The sequence below is a fragment of the Mustela nigripes genome, chromosome X (assembly GCF_022355385.1).
Source record: "Mustela nigripes isolate SB6536 chromosome X, MUSNIG.SB6536, whole genome shotgun sequence".
NCBI lineage: Eukaryota > Metazoa > Chordata > Mammalia > Carnivora > Mustelidae > Mustela > Mustela nigripes.
The window spans coordinates 1,570,499-1,586,758 of NC_081575.1; the positions used below are offsets into that span (position 1 = coordinate 1,570,499).

The window sequence follows — 16,260 nt, forward strand, 5'->3', positions numbered from 1 at the left end:
GACTCATGGAGCCCCTGGGAGCCTCTTGCTCTAAGGGCAGTGAGCAGGGTTCACTTGCAAGTTCAAGGCTCCACTGAGGCCCGCAGCCCTGGGGACTGAGGCCAGCACCTGGTTCCCCACGAAACGTCCCACAGCAGCCTTGGTTTGGAGTAGAGGCTAAGGGGCTTTCTGGGCAGTTGCTGTTGGTTCTTTGTGTGGAGACCAGATCCCCTGCCCTCCTTTCCCCACGCAGAGGACGGGGGACTGGGACAAAGGACTGGCAGGTCACCAGCCACTGGCCTCCTTGGACAGGCGGGAAGGGCTGAGCCGGACTCTCCGATGAGAGCTCAGGTCCCCCAGAGTGTATCACCCGCAGGTGGTTCCTGCAACGGACAGGTGCTGCGGTAGGGACTCTCAGTGCTGGCTCCCTTGTGCATGTGAGTCAGGCTTCAGAAAGAAAAGGAGCAAAAGCTATATTGAACAGACTGGGACGGTGCAGCTGTTGGTATCAGTAGCACCGGTTGGGCAGCCGGCGGGAGTAGAGCTGCTGCCGGGTGCTGGGGCAAGGGGCGCGGGGAAATGGCCTCGGTACACTCTCATCCGGCCATGCCATCTCTGCCCTTCGGGTGTGTGGGCCCACGCGGTGCTGGCTCTCAGCTGCCTCTCCTGGGCAGCCTCCCAGGGCAAGCCTGTCCCTGGTGCTCACTCCATTGGGCTCACAGTGCCTCATGATGGGACCTGTCCTGTGGCTCTTGATACCAGGAACCATGGCTCTGTCTTCCCCATGGCACCAGTTCTGATCTGATCTGTAGCCCAGTGGTCTGGGGGGGGGGGGGTGGGGGGAGCCACAGGAGCAACGGCCGGGGGTGAGAGGATGCCGGCAGGTGCACAAGGTCCGCGTGAGGCTGGCCCCAGAGTGGTGGGGCCTGTGCGGATTGGCCAGGCATGTGTCAGATGGCTCTGGGACACTCCCCTTCACCGGCCCTCCGCTCACCTGCCTCAAAGTGACCCGAGGGGCTCTCTGGGCCATGCCAGTATAGCCTCGGAGCATAGCACTCTGCGGCCTCCTGGGGAGAGGCCTGTGTGTGGGGAGAGGAGTGGTGCCAGCTCTCTGTCTTCAGACTGGCCAAGGCCCCATCCACTGGACCCAAGGCCGCCGGGGGGCTCACCCACAGGAACCTTAGAAACTTCCACATACCGAAGACTTGTCCTTGGCTAGGCACGACAGGGAGAGAGTGCATGGACAACGGGGGAGGCTGGACGTGAAGGGAGCTACCGTAAACAATGACAAGCGTCTGTGAGCAGGCTGGGTATGAGCCCAGTCGGACCCAAAGCCAGGGCCTCCACTAAGCATGAGCTGGGGACATCACCCTCAGCTGCCCTGCCCTGCCCAGGCCCCTTCCGCAGGACTCTTCCCCCCCCCCCAACTCAGTTCAAGGGTGGGAAGAGGTGGCTGGGAGGGGCGGGTGTGCTGCAGCCGGCCCCGTGCTCCCTGCCCCAGACTGCCCTGCCAGTTCACCCAGCATTTGCCATCAGGAGGCCCTAGAACCGCCCTGCGGCAGTTGCTGCTAACCCTGCTCTGCTCTGCCCACGGGTCTTGGCCCAGGAGCTTAGGGGCGGTGCTGAAGCACGGGGGCGGAGCTGTGCGACCGCCAAGCCCCGCCCCCGGACTCCGGAACTTCCCCGAGGAGGGGGCGGGTGGGGCGCGGCTGGGTCAGCTGAATGACAGTCACGGGACTGCGGCCAGCTCTGTCTGGCTTCCCGGAGGAGAAGGAAGGATGAGCGGGGCTCTCCAAGTGTGGCAGGCCAGTGGAGGGGCCATAGTGGGGAGGGTGTTATTCTGGAGGATTCCCAGGACGGTGGGGTCAGTTCTGGGGCCGGTCCCCAGCCAGACAGCCCCACGCAGGGGTGTGGGGAACCCTGAGGTCTGGGTTCTGAAGCCTGGGGGCCCAGGGGAGACGGCTCAGGTAGCCCTGGGGTCCCCTGGAGCGTGGGGTGACCTGAGGGCACAGAAGAGCCTGTTGAGGAGCTTGGGAACTGGGAAAATGGGGAGGCCTGTGGGGAAGCTGTGTCTCCAAGTCCCGGGTTCCCCCAGGACATGGAAAAGGAGCGAGAGGCTATGCAGACCTGGAAGGAGCGCGTGGAGCAGGAACTGGACCGCGTGGTGGCTTTCTGGATGGAGCACTCTCACGACCAGGAGCATGGGTGCGCCTTGCCCTTCTGGTACCCTGGGGGGGTGGGGGGTCTTTGCCTGTCCTGAGCCCCCATCTCACTCTCAGCTAACTCAGATCTGCTGAGCCCAGCAGAGCAGCAGACCCGGTGGTTGCAAGGCCCCTTCCCCACTTTGCTAACACTGTGCATCCCACAGGGGTTTCTTCACGTGCCTTGGTCGAGATGGGAAGGTGTACGATGACCTCAAGTATGTTTGGCTGCAGGGGAGGCAGGTAGGGCATGTGCCCCGGCAGTAAGCGCTCCCAGAGGTGGCTGCTGGAGTCGGCTTGGCTGGTCCGCAATCTGCACGCACCAGGCTGGGCACCTCCACACCCCTCCTCCCATGGCAGGGGCACCTGAGGACGACTTCTCCTCCCAGCCCTGCAAACCCCCGCTTGGGCCATATTCCCTCCATTCCCCCCGCAGGTGTGGATGTATTGTCGCCTGTACCGAAAACTTGAGCGATTCCGCAGCCCTGAACTTCTGGATTCCGCCAAAGCAGGTGCACCCTTCCTGCCCCCATCTCCTCAGAGGCGCGTCCAAGCTTCCTGCAGTTCTAGGGGGTCCAGAAGCAGTGAAGGGCCTGGGGGCAACCTGACTTCAGCTCAAGCGTGGCAACTTCCCAACCACCAGGTGGCGAATTTTTGCTGCGTTATGCCCGAGTGGCACCTCCCGGAAAGAAGTGTGCCTTTGTGCTGACGCGGGACGGCCGCCCGGTCAAGGTGCAGCGGACCATCTTCAGCGAGTGTTTCTACACCATGGCCATGAACGAGCTGTGGCGGGTGACCGGGGAAGCGCGTTACCAGGTGTGCGGGAAGAAGGCTGCCTTACGGCCACCTGATGCCTTCCTGTTCGTGTGCAAGCCTCCTCCCTGGGCTCCGTGTGCACATGGGGTCTGTTGCCAACAGCAGTCCTTCTTCTGGGCCCCCATGGGCCCAGAGCTGCTGACAGCGGCCCCCTCACTGTGCTGTACTGTGAGGGGTACCCCCTCCCTGGAATCCATACACAGAGCACAGAGAGACCAGTCCACACCTGCCCCCGCCAAAAGGGAGCTCTCCCTCCTCCCTGGAGCCCCTTGGGCTCTCAGACCTGACCTCACTGCCCGGGAGTGGCCTGCACCCACAAACTGGGAGACACACACACACACACACCCCGCCCCGAGGCAGGGTGGGACAGATCTACACCGGCCCCCAGCCCCCAACCCCCAGCCCAGGCCTGGGGCCCAGAGTCGGCCCTTGGTGAAGTGGTCCTAGGAGCCGGCGGGAGGACGAAGCTCTCCCCGCCCAGGTCAGACCGCACGGGATTCCGCCTCGGCCCTGGCCTCCCCTCGCCTCCCTTCTCTCCACCCAGAAGGAAGCGGTGGAGATGATGGAGCAGATCGCGTGCTGGGTGCGGGAGGACCCGTCGGGGCTGGGCCGTCCGCACCTCCCCGGGGCCCCGGCCTCCGAGTCCATGGCGGTGCCCATGATGCTGCTCAACCTCGTGGACCAGCTCGGGGAGGCGGACGAGGAGCTGGCGGGCAACTACGCGGAGCTGGGGGACTGGTGTGTCCAGAGGATTCTGCGGCACGTCCAGGTGGGGGGCTGGGGGGCACGCCCAGGGGACAGGAGGCTGACCCTCACCTGCCAGATGGGCCCTGGGAGCCGGGGGTCAGGGTGAGCCCCACTCCCCAGGCCCTGAGGCACCTCCATAGCCTACACACGCACACCCCCAGCTGGGCCTTGGTGGTCCCCTTTACAGGCGGGGAGACCCGGTGGGGGTGGGGGTGGGGAGCTCGGCTTGGGGCCAGAAGCCCACACCCCTGGGAAAGGTGGAGGGCCAGGGGAGCCCAGGGGGGCCAAGGGCAGGAGGGAAGGGGCTGGCAGCTCTGGTGTGTTCAAGAGCAGGAGACCCAGCCAGACCCACGTTCTTCCGGGCCTCTGTGGGCAGCCCGGCCAGCCTTAACTCAGTCACTGCTCAGTGTGTCACTCTTCCCACGTTGGGGGCCCAGGCAAGGGTCAGAACGCATTCAGGCCCTTGGGCCCCTTCCCAAATGCCCCCTCTGAGCCAGGCCTGCCCAGGATCACAGATGACAGAGGGGAGGGCTAGTGGGCGCACCTTTCCAGTTGGATGGGCAGGAGCTGAAGGCAGATTTACCTTCTCATGTTCCTCTCTCCCTCCTGGGCAGAGGGATGGACAGGCTGTGCTGGAGAACGTGTCCGAGGACGGTGAGGAACTTCCTGGCTGCTTGGGGAGGCACCAGAACCCAGGTAAGGAGTAGAATAAGCTGGCGGGGGGGGGGGGGGCCGGGGGAGGGGCCCGCGCAGGCGGGGGGGCGGGGGGGGGGGGGGGGGGGGGGGGGGGGGGGGGGGGGGGCAGGGGGAGGGGACTGCTCAGTCCCTGGTTCTGCGTCTTAGGTGTGGGGAGTGCCCGGGGGCTGCTTCCGCCCTCCCTGCTCCAGCTGCTGCTGAGGATGGGGCAGAGAAGCCGGGACGGGCCTCCCAGGCTGGGGTGTCATTAGCAGGAGACAGAGTCTGGGACAGACTGGGAGGGCGAGCTTTCTGCAGGAGAGGAGCTGTGGCAAGAGCTCAGAGCAGCTCCCACAGTTAGTGGAGAAGGAAAGGAGGCACCTGCCTTGGGGGGCGGGGGGGGAGTCCACTGCCGGTCTTAACCCAAAGCACTCACCAGGCCATGCGCTGGAAGCTGGCTGGTTCCTGCTCCGTCATGCCGTCAGGAAGGGTGACCCCAAGCTCCGAGCCCACGTTATCAACAAGTTCCTGCTACTGCCCTTCCGCTCTGGCTGGGACCCTGACCACGGAGGCCTCTTCTACTTCCAGGATGTTGATGGCCTCTGCCCCACCCAGGTGGGAATGTGCCCAGGGCCACATGGTACCAGGCTGTTCAAGGCTTTCTTCCCTGGGAGACGGGTGCTGTCATCACTCATTTCGTGGGGCGCGGGGACCTGGGTCTCAGGGTGATGACCTCGCCCAGTGTGACCCTGGTGGGAAACTCCTCTCTGCCAGTGGCCCTCACCCTTCCGTCAGCGAGTGCAGAAGATGCCAGTTCTGAGATACTTGTGTCCTTCATCTTTGAAAGGTGCTCTGGGCAACTCTCAGGCGTCGGTAGTGGGAGCAGGTTTGCACCCTTATGTCCGCCGCCTCTGCTTGGGTTTTGACCCCACTGAGATCTGCAGAGGGTGACCAACCCTGCCATCAGCAGGAGCTGGTGTCCAGCTGGCTTTAGACAGGCTGACAAGGCAGACAGGATTTCGGTTCCAGGGTTAGAAAAGGAGGCCACCCCACCCGGGCCCTTGGGAAGGGGTTATTAGGGGGTGCATCCCGGTCAGGAAGCTGGTCCCGTGCAGAGGGGCCGTTCAGACCCTCAGGGACATCCAGCCTGTGATGAAGGCCCAAGTGCTGGGGCCTGATGGAGTCTGGGCCTCGATCGGGAGGTTGGGCTGAGAGGGGTGGCACAGGGCTCGCAGACACCGGTCACTGCTCTGCTCTCAGCTGGAGTGGGCCATGAAGCTCTGGTGGCCACACAGCGAAGCCATGATCGCCTTCCTCATGGGCTACAGTGACAGTGGGGACCCTGCCTTGCTGCATCTCTTCTACCAGGTGGCTGAGTACACCTTCCGCCAGGTAAGTGTGGCTTCTGGGTCCATAGTGCTCTTGGGTTCCGCAAGGGGGCGAGGGAAGAACAGGCAGCTGTCCCTCTCAGGGCAGCCCCCCAGCCAGGCTTTCTTGGACTGTGGGAAGAGGCTAGGCAGGGATGGGGAGACGGATCTCACAGCCCCTTCTCCTCCCCCTTAGTGGGTGTGGTCCCAGAGGTCTGGTCCCTGGTGCCCTCCATTCACTCAATGAAGCAGCCGCTGCCTCCTCTGGAGCTGATGCTGGGGGGCAGGGTATAAACAAGTAAACATACAAACATGTAGGTGGCAGTGACAGCTTTGGAAAATACATCAAGGGCAGGGGACTGGGGGCGGGCAAGTGGGAGGGAGCAAGTGCAGAGGAGGTGCCTCATGGGATTTAGGCATTACTGGTTCCTGGGGCTTTGGGCAGGGCAAGAATCAGCTGTGAGGTCAGAAGGCAGCCAGGGGTCCACCAGAGGCCAAGCACTAGGAACAGAGTGATGTGCTAGGTGCCTCCCGGGGGTGCACCTGGTGATGACTGAGGATTCCCGGCGTGTTTCTAAAGCTGTGACCCACTCCACTGGTCCATCCCGGCACGGGAGGTTCTACACGTGGTCTCCTGGGGTCTGTGCACTTCAGAACTTGGAAGAAAATTATACCTTTCTTGGCACTAACCTCTGACTGGGATCCAGTGTTGACTTCTGCGTGTTAAACACAGGAAATCAGAAGACCTGTGGCTGTTAGAGGCCACCGGTTTAAACTGCGTAAAATGAAATTTAAAGATTTTTTTTATGCCTTTTTTAAAAACATTTGACAGAGAGATCACAAGTAGGCAGCGAGGTGGGCAGAGAGGAGGGGGAGGCAGGCTCCCTGCTGAGCAGAGAGCTCGATGCGGGGCTCCATCCCAGGACCCCGAGATCATGACCTGAGCCAAAGGCAGATGCTTAACCCACTGAGCCACCCAGGCACCCCAAAGATTTTTTAAAAAGATTATTTATTTATTTGAGAGAGCACGGATTCGAGAGAGAGATCAGGAGTGGGGGAAAGGGCCGAGGGAGAAGCAAGACTCCCTGCTGAGCAGGACCCTGAGATCATGACCCAAGCCAAAGGCAGACGCTTAATCGACTGAGCCACCCAGGTGCCCCAAGAATACATTTTATTTTTTATTTATTTATTTTTTAAAAATATTTCATTTATTTATTTGACAGAGAGAGATCACAAGGAGGCAGAGAAGCAGGCAGAGAAAGAGGAGGAAGCAGGCTCCCTGCTGAGCAGAGAGCCTGATGCAGGGCTCGATCCCAGGATGCTGGGATCATGACCTGAGCCGAAGGCAGAGGCTTTAACCCACTGAGCCACCCAGGCACCCTTACATTTTATTTTTTAAGAAATATTTTGGGGTCGCCTGGGGGGCTCAGTGATTAAGCGTCTGCCTTCGGCTCGGGTCATGATCCCAGGGTCCTGGGATGGAGCCCCGCATCAGGCTCCCTGCTCAGCGGGAATCCTGCTTCTCCCTCTCCCCCTGCTTGTGTTCCCTCTGTCGCTCTCTGTCAAGTGAATAAATAAAATCTTAAAAAAAAGATTTTCCCTAAAGGAGTATAGTACTGAGGAGGTACTATCACTATGGTGAAGAAGGGAAATTAAAGAAAAAAAAAAAGATTGTAGAATTCGTGTGCACGCATCCATGCACAACCAGGGGGAGGGGCAGAGGGAGAGAAAGGGAGAGAGTCTGTAGCAGATTCTAACCCCTCCAGGAAGCAACTACAAAGTTACATGAAGGTCCGCAACTCCACCGGATTTCTCCTCGTTCCTTTAAATCAATTTTCTTTTCCTTTTTTTAAAAAGACTTTATTTTTTTAGGATTTTTATTAATTTATTTCACAGAAAGTGAGAGAACAAGCGGGGGGGGGGGAGTGGGAGACAGAGAAGCAGACTCCCCACTGAGCAGGGAGCTCGATGCGGGGCTCCATCCCAGGACCCTGGAATCATGACCTGAGCTAAAGGCAGACGCTTAATGACTGAGCCACCCAGGCGCCCCTAAAATCAATTTTTTAAATCAATTTTCTTAAAGTACAATTTATACACAGTAAAGCCTATCCAAGTGTTCAGGTCACTGAGATACAGCAATGTATGCATCTGTGTAACTACATCTGTGCATCTATCAAGCTGTAGAATGTTTCTCGTTGTCCCCAAACAGGGTGCTACTTAATCCCTTTCTGTAGTGTTTCAAGTCTCAGCCTGTGGCCCCCTCCCCAGCGGGTGGTCTAGCTGCCCACTCCCATCCCCAGGCAAAAAGAGAAAAGCCCCCGCCTTCATCTTTGTCCTGGAAGTGGTCCTGCTTTTAAAAGTGGTGATTCTGGGGACGCCTGGGTGGCTCAGTTGGTTAAGCGGCTGCCTTCGGCTCGGGTCATGATCCCAGCTCCCTTGCTCGGCAGGGAGCCTGCTTCTCCCTCTGCCTCTGCCTGCCATTCTGTCTGCCTGTGCTCGCTCTCCGCCCCCCCTCTGATAAATAAATAAAATCTTAAAAAAAAAAAAAAAACGTGGTGATTCTGAAGCCCCATCACCTGGGGCCAGCCCTGGCTGTGACCCCGCGGTAGCGGTGCGGTGGGAACGGTGAACGCCCCTTTACTTGGCCTTGCGGCACCTGGGAGACTCCTAGAGGCCTTGTCACTGTCTCATTCCAGTTTCGGGATCCAGAGTACGGGGAATGGTTCGGCTATTTGAACCAAGAGGGGAAGGTCGCTCTCACCATCAAAGGGGGTCCTTTCAAAGGTGAGTGGGGGACAGACGGGGCGGGGGCCCGCAGGGGCTTGGGGCAGTCGGCTGCCCCTGGGCCTCTCAACAGCTGTCCTGCCTCTCCCCGCAGGCTGCTTCCATGTGCCGAGGTGCCTCGCCATGTGCGAGGAGATGCTGGGTGCCCTGCTGAGCCGCCTCCCGGGTCCCAGCTCTGGCTCCCCTCCCTCCGTGCCCCCCGCCGTACCCCCCGCCAGCCAAGGCGCGAAATAAAACCGAGCGTGCTGCACTACCTGTGTGCGTGCGTGTGTGTGATCGCGGGAGGAGGGTGGCGCGCAACCGGCACGAGCGGACCCGCGGGAGCGGACCGAACCCGGACCCGCCCCGCGCGCTGGGCCACCCCCAAGAGCCCCGTGACGGACCCGCCCCGCGCCGGGGCTCGCCCGGCCATTGGTTCGCCCCGCGCCCTGTCCCGCCTCCCGGGCAGGCCCCACCCCCGCACTGGCCCCCACCCCAAGCATTGGCCCGGCGGCCGCGAGGGCGGGTTCGGCGCCGCGCACTTCCGGCCGGCGGCCGGGCCAGGCGCGCGCCGCCCCTTCCGCCACCGCCCCCGCGATCCCCGAGACCCAGCTCCAGCCCCGGCCCCGGCCCCAGCCCCGGCCCGGCCGCCCCGGCTTCGCTTTGGAGCGCGGCGGCAGCTGACTGCGCGTTTACGACCCGCTGGGAACCGCGTGCCCCGTCGCCGTTATGAACATCCGCAATGCGAGGGTGAGGGGCAGGGGCGGGAGGCTGTCCGCGCCGCGTGGGTGCGCGGCCCGCTGGCCGCGTGCGCATGCTCCCGAGGGGCCCGGCCGAGTCCCGGGAGGGTAGCTCCACGCGCCTGCGGCCTCGGAGCATGGACAGGTGAAGGCCACCGTCCCTGTGGGGCTGGACCCGTCTGAACAGGAATGTCGGGGCTCAGTTGCCTGATGTCCCGAAACAGCCTGGCGTTCAGATCCATTCCTGGGACGGATGATTTCTGTGGCGACTGTGCGCCAGGCGTGTGCAAAGACAGATAGTCCCAGCGCCCGCCCAGCCCCGCGGGGGTGGGGGTCGGGTGGCAGACAGACAGGGAGCAGGGTTCTAACGTGGCTGAGGCCTACTTAGGCACCACAGCCCCTGGCCTGACCGCATTCTACCGCCTGCCCTCCCGCAGCCGGAGGACCTCATGAACATGCAGCACTGCAATCTCCTGTGCCTGCCCGAGAACTACCAGATGAAATACTACTTCTACCACGGCCTCTCCTGGCCCCAGGTGTGCAGCTGCGGAGTTTGGCGGTGGGGGACAAAACCAGGCCAAGGGACATCCAAGTGGGAGGAGTAGCAATGGGGTGTGTGGAAGGAAACCAAGCCACTGGACCTAGAGGTCAGGAGCTGTCACTGAACTCGCCACTGAGTCGGTGTCTGTCATGCGCAAAGTGACAGGCGGGCAGTGGGACCAGGTGCCTGCCAAAGGTTCCCCCACCCCGGACAGGAAGTTATTCTCTAACTTTTTTCTTCTCCCTGTCACCCAGCTCTCTTACATCGCTGAGGATGAGAATGGGAAGATTGTGGGATACGTCCTGGCCAAAATGTGAGTCACCAGAGTTGGCAGTGGATTGGGGGTGGGGCGGGGCACCTACACCACGTGTGTCTCCTAGATGCTGCCCTGTAGTGGTTTTTCTTGTTTTAATGAATCAATCTACTGGTTTTTAGTTCCATGTTGGGTTTCCAAAATTACTGGAAAATATTGACTTCCCGTATACCCCCTACCCTTTTACCCCGAGTTTTTTCAATATCACTAACACCTGGGAGTACATTGGTGACAGTTGACGAAGCAGTATGACCACATTATTAAAGTTCACAGTTTACAATAGGGTTCATACTTCGTGGTGTACTTTCTGTGGGCTTGGGCACATGTGTAACGTGTATCTGCTGGTCTAGAGCCCGTAGTTTCAGCGATCCCCGAGACCCAGCTCCAGCCCCGGCCCCGGCCTGAAAGTCTTCCCTGTTGTTCCCTTTCTCCTCCCCCCTTCCCCACGCCAACCACTGCCACACTTACTTACTGTCTCTGTAGTTCTGCCTTTTCTAGAATGTCACGTGTTTGGAATCGTACGGTATTGGGCTTTTTCAGATGGGCTTCTTTCACTTAAGTCACGGCACTGAAAGGTCCGCCACGTCTTTTCCTGGCTCGATGGCTCGATTCCTCACAGCACAGTCAGCGTTTCCATCGGGCTGCTTTGACAGTGTGCTTGTGTTTTGTCTGTGGCATGGGGTTTTGAGAGCCCAGCTCTGCCCCGCCCCGGGTCTGGGGGAACTTCGGAGCCGCCAGAGGAGTTCTGTGCTCCTGCTCTTTGCTTGCACCGTGGACGTGGGCTGGTGACCGCCTCGGCACCAGGCTCCTCTCCAGCCTCTCCTCTCTCCTCGCTTTAGGGAGGAGGATCCAGATGATGTGCCCCATGGACACATCACGTCGCTGGTGCGTAGGACCCACCCAGGTTCTGGCAAGGGTGGAGGTGGGCTTGGTTGGGGCGGCCCTCAAGGTCCCACCCTCCTCCCGCCAGGCTGTGAAGCGTTCCCACCGGCGCCTCGGCTTGGCTCAGAAGCTGATGGACCAGGCCTCGCGAGCCATGATCGAGAACTTCAATGCCAAATACGTATCCCTGCACGTCAGGAAGAGGTGGAAGCCAGGGCGGAGGGAAGGGCAGGAGAGGGGGGTGGTGCTGAGGCAGGGGGAGGGTCGGGGGTCCTGGGGTGCCCTGGCTTTCGGAGAAGATCTGGGACGTGGTATTAGTGGGGTAGGGGGTCCTGGGAGGAGGGGCTGGACCCGGGCGCGCTGTCCCTGTCTGTGCAGCTCAGCAGTGCCTTGTTCCCCTGCAGTAACCGGGCTGCCTTGCACCTCTATTCCAACACTCTCAACTTTCAGTAAGTAGCTCAAGACTTTTCAAATAGGATGGGGTGGTCCCAGGTCTGGCTCGTCCAGACATCAGAGCTGCCTTCCGGTGGGGGTTGTGGGTGGCTGGAGGGAAGACCTGCAGTCGGTTGAGACGGGGACTGGGCCGTGGACTCCATGCGTTCCCAGGAGGTCTCCTCTGGTGTCTGTGAAGACGGTCCCTGCCGCTGCAGTACGCTCAGGATGCATTTGGTGTGGCTCTTGCTGTGTCGCTTGACACCAGCTAGGGCTAGGTGAAGGACACACAGGCTTCTTGGTAGAGGTGAGGGCCTGGGAGATGAGCAGAAGCAGGGTTCAAGGGCACCTGGCACCTGGAAGCATCCAAGAGGCCCAGGAGAAAGGAGAATGTCATGCTGCCAAAACCGTAGCATGTTCAGGCCAGTATGGCCTTTGGCAAGTTCTGGGCTGGCTGTCCTGGTGGATGAGGACAAGCCCGCCTGGGGACATGAGAGTCTCTGTGTGCCTGGCACAGGACAGGGAAAGCCTGGAGGGAAGTGGTGTGACCGGTACGTGGTGGTGAAAGCTGCTTGACAGTGAGGCGGGGATCAGGGCCCAGAGAGGCAGCTTTAGCCTCGGTTCCATGGGAGATGAACAGGGCCCTCAGGGAGGGAGCTTTGATCTGGACGTACATGTTTCCAGTGGCCAACAATTCTGGGGTCTCAGGGCTGCCAGGCCCTCCAGTGCCCCTTCCAGCCAGTGGCAGGAATACCCGGGTCTGTATGTACACCCCCTGCCGGTGCAGGTGCCTAAGCTGCTCCGAGCGGGGGTCGCAGGGCCTGGCAGTGAGTGTCAGGAACAGAGGGCCAGCGCCCGTCCTCATTTCCCGTTGCTGGACACAAAACAAGTCAGCCTGCCTTTGCGCAGTCCAGGATAGGTAACAGGGCGTGGAGAGAGGGGATGTCTCAGTTCAGGGCTTCAGCTCGATATAACGGACCACAGAAACAGATCCTTGCGAATTAGGTTAGGGACACAGGACAGTGGCATCTCCCAGAGGCATAAAAACATTGGGAGCTACTTACTGCTTGACTCCTGGAGAGCACACAGGGAAACCGGGCTTGCTGTCTCCAGAAGGGTCCTTCAGGGAAAACAGATAGGCTGCTCTGCTAGCAGAGGAGGCCAGAAGCCTGAGGAGAATTTGCCCTCTGACTTGGGTCGTTCGTTTCTGCACTTCCTGCTTCCAGGATCAGCGAAGTGGAGCCCAAGTACTACGCGGATGGGGAAGATGCGTATGCGATGAAGCGGGACCTCACCCAGATGGCGGATGAGGTGAGCGTTCCTGGGGGCCAGGCCAGCAGGGCAGGCCCTCTCCGTGTGCCTGAGGCAGTAGGAGGCCTTCTGCAGCCAGAGGCGAGGGGACTGGCGCCCGCGCCAGTGGCCATAGCGCTGGGAGTCCTCCGCTGTCGCTCCGGGATGCCACTCTCTGCAGAAGCCTGTACTGTCTGAGGCGCGATGGCCAAGGGGAGGGAGGAGGCCCCGGCCCGTGCTGAGAACTAGGGCCCCCAGGGTTCAGGGGTGAGACACAGCTGGACGGAGGACAAAGTCAGGGCCGGGCCCTGGCCCGCGGCCCCCAGCAAGTGACAGGTGCAGGCTTCCCTCATCCCCAGCTCAGGTGGCAGGCAGGGGCCCACGTGGTCTGGACACTTAGGCCCTGTCTCCTTCCTCCTGCGGCAGCTGAGGCGGCACCTGGAGCTGAAGGAGAAGGGCAGGCATGTGGTGCTGGGTTCCATCGAGAACAAGGTGGAAAGCCGGGGCAACTCACTTCCAAGCTCGGGAGAGGCCTGTCGTGAGGAGAAGGGCCTGGCTGCTGAGGATAGCGGTGGGGACAGCAAGGATCTCAGCGAGGTCAGCGAGACCACAGAGAGCACCGACGTCAAGGACAGCTCAGAGGCCTCTGACTCCGCCTCCTAGAGCCTGCACTTGCTCCTCTCCCCACCCTGACCTGCCCGACCTATCCTCGCCGCCCCTCGAGGTTTCACAATAAACTTCACTCAGCGGCCTTGGGGAGTTTGTGTGTGCGAGAGTGTGCATTGGTGGGGCCGGTGGGCGGCTGCCTCTCTCCAGACCCTGTATGTCCCCGCGGACACGGGCCTTAGCCTTTTGGCACCATATGTCCTGCTAAGCCCATATAGAAGGCAAGAGCTTTGTCAGGGTTTAGAGGTGGGGCTCCCAAGTCTGATGGCTTTCGGCACCTTTGGGCCCAGAGGAGGGAGACCCCGGAGTTCTGGAAAGCCGGTCCCTGCCAGGGAGCAAATCATCCCCCTTCTGAGCCCTGCTTTGCCGCTGCCTCACTGGGCTACTGATGTCGAAAAAGCCGGCTGTGCTTGGGTTTTATCTGTTGTGTCCTGTGTGGTAATGGCCCAGCAGCTACCCCGTCGCTCAGGCCCTGACAACAGTGACGACAACGGATTGTCCTTGATCCCTCCCGCGCCCACCGTCTAAGAGGTCAGGAGATCTTTTGTGTTCAATGACGGTAATAACCATGGAATCTGCTCCCTAACCTCAGCCTTCATTTGGAAATAGATTTTATTTTGGGGGCAGTTTTAGGGTTACAGAACTGAGCAGATAGTGGTTTCCTTGTACCCCCCTCCACAGTCAGTTTTCACCTGTTAACATTTGTGTGAAATGTTGCATTTGTTAAAATTGTTGACCCAATACGGATACATTTTTTTAAAGATTTTATTTATTTATTTGACAGAGACATGAGAGGGAACACAAGCGGGGTGGGGGGAAGCAGGCTTCCCTTTGAGCAGGGAGCCCTATGTGGGGTTCCATCCCAGCACCCTGGGATCATGACCTGAGCCAAAGGGAGATGCCCTTAACAACTGAATGCCCAGGTGCCCAAATATCGATACATTATTAACTATAGTCCAGGGTTTACATTTCCCTCTGTGTTGTGGATTGTTTTTTGACAAATGCATAATGTCATTTCATGCAGAATATAAGCCCTCTTTTTTTTTTATTGGTGCATAATTGACAAAAATTTACAGTAATTTCAGGTGCACAAAAATGGTGTTCAACATCTCTATGGGTTATGCAGCGCTCAGCACAAGCGTAGCTGCCATCTGTCACCACACAGTGCTATTAACAATACCACTGACCATCTTCCCTGTGCTGACCTGCCCATTCCATAACCGCAAGGCTGTATCTCCCCTTCCTCCTCAACCATGTTGCCTGTCGCCCATTCTGCTCCCCTCTGGCAACCAGCAGTTTGCGCTCTGTATTTACGGGTGTATCTCTGTAAGCCCTCCGTTTCCCATGGTTCTAAGCCAGCCCTAAGATTTGCTCCCGTGCCTTTGTTCCTGCCCTGCCCTCTGGCTGCAGCACGATCACTTGCTGCTGTTAGTCCCTGGGGAGGCTCTGCCTGGGTTGCCCACCTCCCAGCGGAGCTCGCACTCCAGAGCTGTCACTGTACTTGATGCGCCTGCCGCTGCAGAAGGTGCAGGGCTCCCCTGCTAGGCTGAGTAATTCGCCAACTCCCGGGCCCAGGGCTCCGTTTTCTCTCTGGCCCGCGCCGGTCACGTGACCATCAGGCTGCCGGGGAAGCTCAGACAGCAGAGGGTGAGGCTGCAAAGTTGCGCCTGCGCCAGCCCGCCCATTCGCCGGTGCGCTCTGGGGGCGGGAGGTGGTGCCTTGCCCCGCCCTCTACGCCCGGCGTCAGTCCCTCCCCCTTCTCGTCAGCCGCAGCCGCCTTCTTTCCCAGGCTCTGGTTGGTCTGGCGGCGGCGGGGCGGGCTTTTCCGGGAGGGGCGCGCATGCGCGCTGCCTCGGCCGCGCCCCAGCACTGGGTGGAGGGAGCCCTCGGAGGCTCCCACGGCGCCTTGTGCCGCGCCCTCCTTCCGCCCTCGACCAGTCCCCAGGGTCCCGGCTCGCCCTCTGCCCTCCGTGCCCTACGTCCCTTGCGGCCCGTTGACGATGGGCCTCTTGCAGGCGGTTGGGTTTCCTGGGCGGAGGTGGGGGCCGCGGCGGGGAGTGAAGAGGGGAAGCCGCAGGCTCGAGCGTCCCTTGGGGCCCAGCACTTCCCCGGTCGCTGCGGCACCCGCCTCTGGGAGGGGCCGCCTCTTGCAGGACTGGCCGAGCGGAGCTGGGGCAGGAAAGCTGACGGTGGGGAAGCAGGCCCGCCCTTACCTTTTTACTCTGTTGCTGGGGGTGGGCTCTGGACACGTCTCCCCAAGGGATGAACCTGTACACCGACTGGGTGCACAAGCTTGACCACGGAAGCCCCCATTCTTTTTTTTTTTTTAAGATTTTTTTTTAAATTAATTTATTTGACAGAGATCACAAGCAGGCAGAGGCAGGCAGAGAGAGGAGGAAGCAGGCTCCCTGCTGAGCAGAGAGCGGGGCTCGATCCTCAGACCCTGGGGTCATGACCCGAGCGGAAGGCAGAGGCTTTAACCCACTGAACCATCCTGGCGCCCCTTTTTTCTTTTTTTAAGGTTTTATTTGTTTGAGAGAGCGAGAGAGCACAAGCTGGGGGAGGGGCAGAGGGAGAGGGAGAAGCAGGCTTTTTGCTGAGCAGGGAGCCGGAAGGGGGGCTGGATCCCAGGATACCCCCCCATCATGAAGTGAGCAGAAGGCAGATGCTTAACCCACTGAGCCACCCAGATGCCCCCACCCCCGCACAGCCCCCATTTTTTTTTTTAAAGATTTTATTTCTTTATTTGACAGAGAGAGATCACAAGTAGGCAGAGAGGCAGGCAGAGAGAGAGGAGGAAGCAGGCTCCCTGCTGAGCAGAGAGCCCGATGCAGGGCTCGATCCCAAT

The 16,260-nt window shown here is 60.2% G+C and overlaps 2 protein-coding genes across 3 annotated transcripts; both read left to right on the plus strand.

The window, feature by feature from the left end:
- Positions 1-1,677: 1,677 nt before the first annotated feature.
- On the plus strand, positions 1,678-8,822 carry RENBP (renin binding protein). The gene is made up of 11 exons (XM_059385991.1): positions 1,678-1,784; positions 2,075-2,184; positions 2,348-2,423; positions 2,617-2,692; positions 2,824-2,996; positions 3,541-3,765; positions 4,358-4,439; positions 4,858-5,033; positions 5,679-5,810; positions 8,482-8,569; positions 8,664-8,822. Exons 1-11 carry the CDS (start codon positions 1,758-1,760, stop codon positions 8,801-8,803), a joined length of 1,305 nt encoding a protein of 434 aa, XP_059241974.1. The 5' UTR covers positions 1,678-1,757; the 3' UTR covers positions 8,804-8,822.
- Positions 8,823-9,113: 291 nt separating this feature from the next.
- On the plus strand, positions 9,114-13,497 carry NAA10 (N-alpha-acetyltransferase 10, NatA catalytic subunit). Of its 2 annotated transcripts, none has more exons than XM_059385992.1 (8): positions 9,114-9,298; positions 9,726-9,824; positions 10,084-10,142; positions 10,982-11,027; positions 11,113-11,228; positions 11,429-11,473; positions 12,683-12,767; positions 13,173-13,497. In XM_059385992.1, the coding sequence occupies exons 1-8, from the start codon at positions 9,278-9,280 to the stop codon at positions 13,407-13,409; spliced, it is 708 nt and encodes a 235-aa protein (XP_059241975.1). In that variant the 5' UTR covers positions 9,114-9,277; the 3' UTR covers positions 13,410-13,497. The 2 variants fall into 2 exon arrangements, with proteins under 2 accessions (XP_059241975.1, XP_059241976.1); XM_059385993.1 differs by lacking the exon at positions 9,114-9,298 and adding an exon at positions 9,360-9,433.
- Positions 13,498-16,260: the final 2,763 nt, after the last annotated feature.